At 34.3% G+C, this 11,587-nt stretch overlaps 1 protein-coding gene across 2 annotated transcripts; it reads right to left on the reverse strand.

Annotated features, from left to right (window-relative positions):
* Positions 1-227: 227 nt before the first annotated feature.
* Positions 228-6,965, reverse strand: LOC145797039 (tyrosine--tRNA ligase 1, cytoplasmic-like). 2 transcript variants are annotated; one of them, XM_082883143.1, is made up of 12 exons: positions 6,653-6,965; positions 6,453-6,536; positions 5,658-5,894; positions 5,393-5,543; positions 4,668-4,957; positions 4,494-4,590; positions 2,776-2,881; positions 2,604-2,686; positions 2,270-2,415; positions 1,888-1,993; positions 774-833; positions 228-506 (listed from the first exon to the last, which is right to left on the reverse strand). In XM_082883143.1, coding segments are annotated over exons 2-12 (1,299 nt in total). In that variant the 5' UTR covers positions 6,455-6,536; positions 6,653-6,965; the 3' UTR covers positions 228-485. The 2 variants fall into 2 exon arrangements, with proteins under 2 accessions (XP_082739269.1, XP_082739270.1); XM_082883144.1 differs by having other exon boundaries at positions 6,453-6,531; positions 6,653-6,961.
* Positions 6,966-11,587: the final 4,622 nt, after the last annotated feature.

Consider the following 11,587-nt stretch of genomic DNA (forward strand, 5'->3'; position numbering starts at 1 on the left):
GCTACAAACTTTACCAACATTAATAATCGAAATTATAATCTTTTCCATAATTTTGTAATTATTTTTGGTTTTTACCACTAACTCACAATTTTTCCTATTTTAAATTGTATCGAAATTATTTAACATAACTAGTGTTTACAACCTCAAAATGCTGATAATATCCAAGAGAGGAAAAATAAGTTTCACTATCCAAATGATTTAAAGAATGTCTCCACTGAACCCAGATGTTTGGAAAGGGATTTACTAAGTAACCTTGGTCACATCGTTGCCGAGTTCCATAATCAAAAATGTAATCAAATCTAAAAGAACTAAAAAGTACTCTGTGCAGAGAATGAGTCAATGTCTTGTTCCAAGTAGGGACCAAAAGATAATAATAATAAAAAAAAAAAAAACATGTACTGCTTCAAGCAAGTAAGAGAAGCAAAATTCAATTCAGACCCAAGACAGCCTCCAACAGAAAAATGTGTACGGTATTCAAGGCCACATCATCTCGTAACTTTGTAACCCTGCATTTAAAATAAAATACAAAACATTGATTAGATCAATGCAACAAAAAGATTACAAAATAAAATAATTAAAAAAAAAAAAACTACAAAAAGAATGAAGTACCAAGTTTTGAGTTCTTGTGATCTTTTATTTTTTGGATAGGGAGTTCTTGTACTCTTAATTCAATAAAATTGAAAAATGAACCTCCCAATTCATTAAAAAATTTATAAAGAAAAAAAGAACATTTGGGGAACAAAACAAGGCAAAGATACAGAACACACACATACCTTTACCCTTTTCAATAGCTCCTTGGCAGCAGGATCATTCTTGAAATGATCACGTACAGGCTGCAGAGTACGAGGAATGTTGAGTCATAATGATGATAATAAAATGGACAAAAAGCAGTCCGCCATTGCCCAGTGTATTAGAATAAGAAAAACCATGATCAATCTCTACAGAAACAGGTGACATTTATTTCCAGACTCCCCCTCTGAACAATCTAAGACAATGATACAGATCAATTTGGCAATCTGATTTTTGCACATACAAGAGAACCACAATCAGCCTACTCATCAAGGATGACTGCAGTCCATAGATGATGTTGTATACTTCCATGCCCATTTCAAGAGGAATGCTTTGAAAGATTTCGAGAGAAATGCAGCAAGTATTAGGGAGTATTACTACTTTCTTGTTTAATGCTGGTAACTAACAAATAAATTATCACATCGAATGCATGCTTCTCCAACTTCCTTGTTTAATGTTGGTATTGGTAACGAACAAATCAATTATTACATTAAATGCATGATTTTCCATAGATTACAAGCTATGTTACATGGACTCTTCAAAATAAATCAAATACCTATGTTGGACAACCAATACTTTGACAAAGGTGTGGAACATGTCCAATAATCTCATTGGACAATTTTTATATATTTATATTTAACACTAACATTATATGAATTATTGTATAATTGCTATAAAATGTGTCAAATGCATTTTTAAATCTCACATAGTTAATTAAAAATATAAAAATACGACTATTTTTTGCGGAGTCCGCTTACTCTCAAATTTGAGGTTTGATAGGTCCAACATCAAATATGCACCCACACCCGACACTCGTACCCAAGTCCATGTAACATAGGTTACAAGACAATAATGGAAATAGATAAGAGATGGGGCAATTGAGTACAAAAAAGGTATTAAGGGATGAATCAACCCCAAATACTTCAAATCTAGAACTAGATATGATACAAAAGATCTACAATAAACAAAGCAACAAAAGTCATCGATTCAATATTAACTTTTAATTGAGGACTAAAGACCAAGGTGACCAAATCACCAAAACTGGCAATATGAAATACGTGTCAGAGAGTAAAGAACAGACCAGAGAAGAAAGAAAACCTGCAATATTTTATTTAATGCTTTTGATAGAGCAGGTTTCAGATCACCAGGATGTAACTGCCCGCTTTCATAGTCTGCAACTAGTTCTTCAATATTGTTGAAAGTCCTGAATTTCAAACACGCACACACATACAAAGACAAGACCATCAACAAAGAGCAATTATGGTCAAGATTTGAGAAGAAATAGAATCATGACACACCAGACAAACACAACAATCAGGCAATTTCAAAGAATTACAATGCTTTGATAGGTAAGTCAGAGAAAGCAGTGGCAGTGGTATCAATGCTGAAATAGGATCATAGACTACTTGCATGAATATATGAATGAACTTAAAGAGAGAAGAATAGTTGACAATATCATCAGAAGTCAAAGATAACTCACTTTTCACCACCATTGTCAGGGCCACGTTCAACTTTGAATTCATGAAACCATGGGAAGATAATGTATTTAAGGTATTCCAGGCATGGGTTCCCTTCAACTACCATCGGGGGGCAATATGCCTTCTTTATCTTCAAATTTACTTCAGCCTGCCACAATAATTACATGTTACAATACTTTTATATAATGAACATGCACCAAAAACTAAAAATAAGTCAAATTCCAAATGAGGCTTTATGTTACAGGTCAGTTCAACACTGAATTCAGTATCCATTAGCAAATACTGCAAAAAAAAAATGACTCCTTAACATTCCCTTTGTGTAGCACAGTACAATACCTCTTCATCCTCCATAAAGATGGAAGATGATGGATCACTTTTTGACATCTTCTCTTGCCCTTGCTGCAAGCCAGGAAGCATGTCTGCATGTCACAGTAACAAAGAGAAACTAACATCTGATGACAAGGAATATGAACTCAAGTAAAGTAGGAAGAATCATATAGGGGCATACGGTGAGACAATATGATAGGCTTGTTTTTCCTCTTGATGTCATCACAATACTCTCTTGCAAGGACATTCACTTTCCGCTGATCCATGCCCAGTTGACAGATATCAGCCTGTTGAGATTAACAGATTGTTTATTAATTTGTATTATCAAAATGCACAATCAACACACCTATCAAAGTTACCCATAAATCTATGACCAATTGATAATTATTATCTATATGTACAACTAAACCGACAGAATATCTTACAAAGTAAACTACAATGATACAGATACTTTAGCAAGAAAGTTTATAGTTGTCTCTACAGTCCGTGCTAATGGAAGTAATGAGAGTTCACATTCATACGAGTACCACAAGATCCATGTAAAAACTTACCAATATAGAGATTTTAGTTTCCTTACTTCAAAAGAAATCATAGGAAACAAATCACATGTGAACCCAAAAACAAAGATACAAATTAGTTATTCCTTATCTGGTCCTGCTCCAATCTTTTTCCAACAAGCCCTAAACAAGTTACTCCCTCCATCCCAAAATCAAGGTCCCTTTTGAAGAATCTAACTTTTTTTTTTATAGTACAATTATTATATTTTAAAATATTAATTTTTCAAAATTACCTTTTGATAGTACATTTTTTGAGAATATCAATTGTCATAATTGTACTTCTTGTGTTATTAATGGATTTAAAAGAAAGGGCAAAATAAAAAAATTCATGTTATTTTATTCCTTGATTTTTGAAAAGGGATTAATAGTTCGAGACAATCAAATATGGAATAAGGCACTAATATTTTGCAACAGAGGGAGTAATTATTATTCTCTTTGTAATCCACTCCCAGTCTCCCTTACCAATTACATTAAAAAAAAAAAAAAAAAAAAAAAGTATACCCCTTACCTGCAAAGATGACAGAACCTAGGCATCCAAGAAGAATACACCCATATACCACAATGTGAGTTGACAATGGTGTTACAATCACCTCAGCATAAGTACATTTTCATAAAATTAGAACATTATCACTCCTTGAGTCTTACAACATTGTACAATTGAATGAGGTGAACACAAATCTTGCAACCATGGGTAGCTGGTTGAAAAGAAGAGGTGACGGGTATAGGGGCATGAGGTTGGTTGGATTCTTCCATAGCCAAATTTAAGTATTGAACAAAGTTTTAGAAGGCAATAGCGTAAAATGAAGTGTTTTACCCCTTGTGAGGAATAAGCATTTCAAATTCTGAACGTTTTATATTTAGTTTTGCAAATAAATAGAATATTTTAAAGTAATAAAAAAGTTAAAAATTAAATATATAAATGTATAAATACATACTCTTCTCACTGTCGAACATTTAACAGCAAAGAAAGAAGCTTGCCATCATTGAAGGTGAAATTATTCAGCTTCTCACTCAAACCTTAGCTTAGTACCTTTTTCTTTTTGCTGATCATTTACTTGATTTTTCTCATGGGGTGTTGTCACAAAAGAGGTTATTCTTGTTATGTTTAAACATGTATACACTAAGTTTAACAATAGTCCAAGGCAAGCTCTCCATATGCATATTTCTCCAATGTTTATAAGCAAACGACGTACAAGGCGCACTTGACGTGCACACACCAAACTGTGATGCACAAGCATTTGGAGAGCGCTTGAGGCCAGGCTCAATAATGACTTTTTTTTAAAACTGCTTGAATCAGCAGCCCAAAGTAAATAAACCCATGATCCATAAGAAGTAAAGGTACCTTAAGGAAAAATATATCAGCACATTGCATGCATGGGTAGAAAATTTGGGCTCCCTTTAACTCATCCTGCTCACTGCGACCCATAATCTGGACACACCTGCAAAGGATCTAATGTTTAGTTGTGCTAGATTGAATCCCTATCCATGAGAGTAATTCCAATCTGAAATCTTCTACCTCGTTAACCTAGCAAGGCTGTTCTTTTTTGCAATGTCCAGTAGAACAGGGAAGTACTCATGTGGCCGGGAGCAAATTTCTTCCGAAGACCATAAAAATTCCACTTTATCACCTTGGAGATTTAAGCCAACGGCTTTCCAAATCTCAATCATGTACTGTCCAACAGTTTGAATTTTATTTAAATCACCCCCCATTTTATTGTTCAAAAATGCAAACCAATCTGCGATCCAAATTTTTACTTTGACACCGGCAGAAGTTAGTTTGTTGACACTAATTATCTTCATAACCCCCTGTTCAAAAATAAAATGAAAATGAGAACACACCCAATCAACAAAATTGTTACCACAGTTTGGAAAAGCAACAATTGAAAGAAAATTTTAAACTTATTACCACAACAATCAATCTTTTCTAAACACCAGTCAACAAATAAATACACAGTTCAACAGACTGCCAGGGAAAAACCTAGGCTAGGATTAAGAAAATTGATGCACTACCACTCAAATAATTTTAAACCAATTTAGTTCAATGATCTCATCAATAAGTTGAAGATTTAACCCACAAAAAAAATTAAATTAAATTAAATAGAAGAACTTTCTAAGGACAGAGTGGTTAGCTACACATGAACTACACAGTAAAAAATGAGCTTCAGATTACAGTATAATTTGTGAAAATCGCAAATCTTAGAAAAGGGTAAGTGAATATTGATGAATTTCTGAAGAACAGACCTGGGCAATGTGCATTCGACCAGAGGGTTCAAACCCATCGTAGCAAACAGGTTCGGGCTTCTTGGTGAGAAGGTTTAGCAACTCATCCTCTTGAATACACTCTTCCCCAACACTCCTCACGATCCTGAACTTCTCTTCAACACTCATCACCCTATCACAAGCAATTCACCAATTGAACTTTCAATTTCACAATCACACACACACCTCTACACATTCAATTATACGAAACAAACATATATATATATACACAAGTATAGGGACTTACACGGATGTGGAATTTGAGGAATTGGAGGCCGGAGTCTGGGGACTCATGGGAGGCACTCTATGAGGGGTTTGATGTGTTGTTGGTTTGGCGATGTCGGCGGCGGCAGCGGCGGCATCGGCAGCAGCAGCGGCGGCATCGGCGGCAGCAGCGGCGGCAGCGGCGGCAGCGGCGGCAGCAGCCGCGGCAGCGGCAGCTGCGGCGGCAGCACAGCAGCGGCACAATAGCGTCGTGTGTGACCTGATCAACAAAAACAGCAACATATAAAATAACAAAAACCCATTAAAACAGTTTCACCAATTCACCAAAATGTCATCTTATGTATCAAAATTCCAATATTTCATTTCCCTTTCCACAAATTCTAAGCAAACAAATAGAGATAAATTTTTGAATAGCAGCAGAAAAAAAAAAAAAAAATCAAATCAAACCCATCATCAATATATCAGAGTAACAAAAACCCATTAAAATAGTTTCTCCAATTGTCCAAAATCTCATCTTATCTAACAAAATTCCAAACTTTCATCTCTTCCCACAAATTCTAAGTATCCAAACAGAGATAAAAGATCAAATCAAACCCACCAATATATGCAGAACACATTACCAATATCTCTAAGTAAACAAAAGATCAAATCAAACCCATCAATATATGCATATATATAATCAACAGAACTGAAAATAAGTAAACAAACAGAGATAAAATTTTGAATAGCAGCAGCAAAAGAAATAAAATCAAACCCATCATCAATACATCAAGTCAATAAAAAATAAATACATATTATATAGATGTTAATGGGTTACATTTTGAGATGAGATGGAAACCAACAGTGTCACCGAGAGAGAGAGAGAGAGCAAGAGACCAAGCCGCTAATCCACTGATCTGATCTGAGATGAAATCACAAGAATAAAGAGAGAACTCAGTCTGAGAAAGAGAAGAGAGAGAAAGAGCATACTGATCTGAGATGGAAACCAACAAACAGTGTCACCGAGAGAGAGCTCACCGAGAGATAGAGCCCACCGATCTGATCTGCGATGAAATCACAAGAACAGAGAGAGAGAACTCAGTCTCAGAAAGAGAAGAGAAGAGGAAGAGAGAGAGAGAGAGAGAGAGAGAGATGAGAGGCGTGTGATATGTTGAATAGAGGTTAGGGTTTATGGGTTTATGGGTTTATGCTGAATGAAGGGTAGGGTATATGGGTTTATATTGAGGGCATGAGAGAGAACTCAGTCTCAGAAAGAGAAGAGAAGAGAGAGAGAGATGAGAGGCGTGTGATATGTTGAATAAAGGTTAGGGTTTATGGGTTTATGTTGAATGAAGGGTAGGGTATATGGGTTTATATTTAGGCCCCGTTTGTTTTAGGTTATAGCAAGGGGATTAGGATTACTAGTACCTTGGGATTAGTATATGGGGTGTTTGTTTTGAGAGATAGCCTTGGGACTATTAATACCTTGGGGCTAACTAATACCTTGGTATTACTAATACCTTGTTTGTTTTGAGAGATAGGGAGGGTATTACTAATACCTTGGTATTACTAATACCCTTGGGGAGGGGATTCATAGTGAGGAGGTAGAGATGGTATTAGAAAAATAGTGAGGGGATTAGAAATTTTTTTATTTTTTTTATTTTTTATATATTGGAAATTTTTTTTAAAATATAATTTTTAATTTTTTTTATTTTTTTATTTGTTTTATTATTTTATATAAAAATAATTTAACAATTCCTCACTACTAATCCCCTCACTATCAATCCCCTCACTACTAATCCCCTCACTATCAATCCCCTCACTAACAATCCCCTCATTATCAATCCCCTCACTATCAATCCCCTTCATTCTATCTCTGAAAACAAACGACCCTCACTAACAATCCCCTCACTATTAATCCTCTCACTATCAATCCCCTCCATTCCATCTCTGCAAACAAACGGGGCCTTAGGGCATGCTTTGTCCAGTCCGATTAAGGGTTTATATTCAGGCATGGCTTCTGTTCAGTTTTTAATCGGATTAGATCGTGTTGTTGGGTTTGTGGGGGTTTATTACAGGTCTTATTTTGATAATCTGAACCGTTCAATATGTAGAACTCATCGATTACTATATGTCTGAAAAAAATCACGTTAATCGGATATCAATAGCTATGTGATCAAATCAGTTTTGTATATAAAAAAAAAAAGACGGTGAATAAATTAACAGTTGACAAAAATCTGTTTTGATCACATAGTTATCGATATCCGATCAACGTGATTTTTTACAGGCACATAGTACTCGACGATTTTTACACATTCAACAGTTCAAATTATCAAAACGGGACCTGTGGTAGGCCTCCACGAGCCCAACAATACAGTCTAATCCGATTAAGGACTGGACATAAGTCATTCCCTTATATTTATATGGAATAAAAAATGATATTACGTAGGAGGATGATGAATTGTATAAATATAGATTATTTATATATAGTTTGGATTGGTTCTAATTTGGAACAGTGTGGTTCAATTTGAAATCGATTAGTGAACTACAAAATTTTAAATTTCCATTCTAGAATCGAATTACAGATTCAAAAAATCAATCCAAACCTATCAAATTGGATTGGACTTGACCAGGTCGAATTACGAATTATCCGAATTCCTTACTCAGCCTTATGTGAAATATAAAAATCGTATGCTTTTTATTTTACCTAGCAACGGTAAAAATAGTATGTTTTTTATTTTATCTAATTAAGACTTATTTTGACAATTAAGTTAAAAGTCAACTTTTTATTTTTTTATTTTTTGATTTTTTTTAAGTTATATTATCTATCTACTCTTTGCATTATCTAAAAAAAATCAAAAATTTTGACTTTTAACTTTTTAAAATATGCCTTATTTTTCAACATTGTTATTTATTTTATATATTTATTAATTTAAAGAGTCTCACAATTAGGGGTGCAACTCGGGCGGGTTCGGTCAGGTTTAGAGGTTGTCCAAACTCAGCCCACGTTGTGCTGAGATTTGCCAAGGCCCGCGCCAAACACGAATTGTAACCCAAGGTTGCATGCCTAAGTCTGACCCGAATTACTCGAGTTGTCCGAATTGCCCGAATTGTATTTCGTTTTTTTTTTCTTGCAGCTACATTATTAAATTATTAAAATTTGAATCTATTTACATTTTTTATATATAGAAAATCATTAATACCATCAAAACAAATAATTTATATATTGTAAGAGAGATGCCGCTATGTAGCCATTTGATTTGTCTACTCTGTCTGTCTGCTTTTGGAGCCATCTGTGAGTAATAATTTTGTAAAACTATGTTCAACTTTATTTATTTTCTGTATGATGAAATAAGATTTGTTTTCTGCAATGTTATGTTGTGTAAAATGAATAATTGTCCTATTTCTGACAAGTATTCATAGCATTCTTGGCATATATGTTATCTATTACCCAATATTGGAGGTTTCATTATGGAACTTAGTATATATGTTATCTGTTACCTGTACCGGAGGCTCCATTATGGAGCTCAGCATATATGTCATCTATTACCCGAATCCGGATGTTCTTTTATGAAACTGATTATATATAACCACCATCTGTTCTGCATCTGTATGTCTCTGTTTTCTATCTATTCTGTTAATGCTAATAGATGTATCACGTATGATTAAGCATGAACTTTGATTTCTGTATATGATTGGAACAAGAATATGAATACGGAACTGCTTCTGTCTCTGAAATAAAATAAATGAATCTACTTTCCGAATCTGACATGAGACATCATTCGATTAAAACCCTTTTACTCTGTTATTATTCACTGGGTTTCTGCTCATTCTATCACTTATGTATGTAGGTGATCAGGCCCGTGACCAGGCTGAATAAGGACTGCCTGGATTTCTGTTTTGTCGACCAACCCTTGTGCCTCTTGAGGAGGTTCCGAAAGCCACGTGGTCATGTTTGTGAACTAAGTATAAGACCTTGTTTTCTTTTCTATATTTGAACGAGATTCTGCTTACGTGTATCATGGGCTAAGTTCCCTTTTGGTTATATTTGTATTGTGTGTGACGTAAGACTAATGTAATTATGACATCACACGTGTGCATATGAAGTTCTAAATATTGTTCCATGTATGTCAGTACAGCTCAACGGACTATGTATGTTTTATATAACTGCTTCCGTAGCCCCCTTTCATGTGATCATCTGTTCAAAGGTCTTTGGTAATCAAAGGATTATTGGCCGATTACGACGCTAAACCTTTAGGGGCAGATTTAGGTCGTGATACCAAGGTTACAAATTCTTTATTTTAAAACGATATTAATTTTAACCATCCGTTTGTACCTCCTCTTATTTAATCCATCTCTGTCGCTTCATTCATTTTCCCTATCTACTATTACTTCTCCCCCTTAACACACAGAACGTGGTTAAATATTGGAATGCCCAAAACTAGCAACATTTTTTTAACTAATAAATTATTTTAACATAACTTTTGATTTAAAATAAATAACCTTGTTAATGTGCGTCTTATGATCTTATCTTGAAGGGTTGTTTGCTTCATGGGATTGAGGTGTGGGATTAGATTCCATATCCAATAAATTTACTAATCCATCATTTGGTTAGTTTAGTAAAAGTCGAACTAATAGTTAAATACACATCATTTTTAGCTAAATAGTTCGGGACTATTTATTTAAGACTGACTTTCTATTGTATTATAATCCGCCCTTATTTAATCCGTCTAAACAAATACTCTCTAATGGTATATGTTACGAAACTTGAAATGATTATATAGATTTTTTAAAGGTACGCTGGAAAAACAACAAAGCAAACAAGGCTAAGCTTTTCTCCTAAACAATCCTATCTTATCATACCCAAAAGGCTCCTAATTTCAGCTGATGGTTCATTCACCACCAAAATTTCCTCTAGTTGATCCGCTCCCAACTTGCCTAGTGCATCAACGCATAAGTTCTCTCTTTGTAGACATGTTGAATTGTACACTTACATTCTCACATGATGATTTTGGCATTCACCACTAGGGATGCATTTTTATACATTTTTAATGCATGCAATTTTATGCACAAAGTATTTTAAAAAAGAATTACACTTTTGTGGGTGTTTTCAAAATAAATTTCAAATCAGTGATAAAAACTTACCAACATTAATAATTGAAATTATAATCTTTTTCATAATTTTGTAATTATTTTTGGTTTTTACCACTAACTCACAATTTTTCCTATTTTAAATTTCTTCACATGTTCCATAAAGAGACATGTTTACAATATCCAAAAATAAATTAGTACAAATCTATCAAATTATTCTATATAATTTTTGCATTTACATATCATTACTCAAAAATAGCTTTCCTATCCAGTTATCTTCCAAAAGGAAAGATGTATTACTGTCATTTGGGTTGTCTTACCATGCAAGATTAAATCGTATCGAAATTATTTGACATAACTTGTGTTTACAACCTGAAAATGCTGATAATGTCCAAGAGAAAAGAAAAATAAGTTTCAGGAACCTAGAATGCAATGACTTGTAAAAAACTGTTAGCCCATGGAATGGATTCTTAATTGATTTAAACATATGACTGAGATTTTAGGTCTCTCTGTACATGCACTTACGGAGGCATGCACGTTCTCACACGTTCCTGCACTTAACATACTCATTTATCTGCCATGGAGCAATTATGTGCTATGTTGTGGTTTAGTTGTCTGTTTCCGTGGACTAGATAAGTAATTTTAGCATTTTATACTTTGTAGTGACAATTTGATCGGATCATTTGGCAATTCTATGGTTTTCTGAGGCTGTAATGTTGGAGACTGTATTCTTCCGGTCAAGTCCATAGTTCTTTTATTTATCTAGACCAACTTTGTGGGTTTTTTAATCATGGCTGTAAATTGACATAATGAGCAATTATTTCGAGCAGGGAAGGGTTCCGCTTCAGGTTAGAAAATATAGTTCGTGGTCAAGTAGGCAGC

This window comes from Camellia sinensis, chromosome 8, assembly GCF_055761805.1.
Source record: "Camellia sinensis isolate YWXY chromosome 8, ASM5576180v1, whole genome shotgun sequence".
Lineage (NCBI taxonomy): Eukaryota > Viridiplantae > Streptophyta > Magnoliopsida > Ericales > Theaceae > Camellia > Camellia sinensis.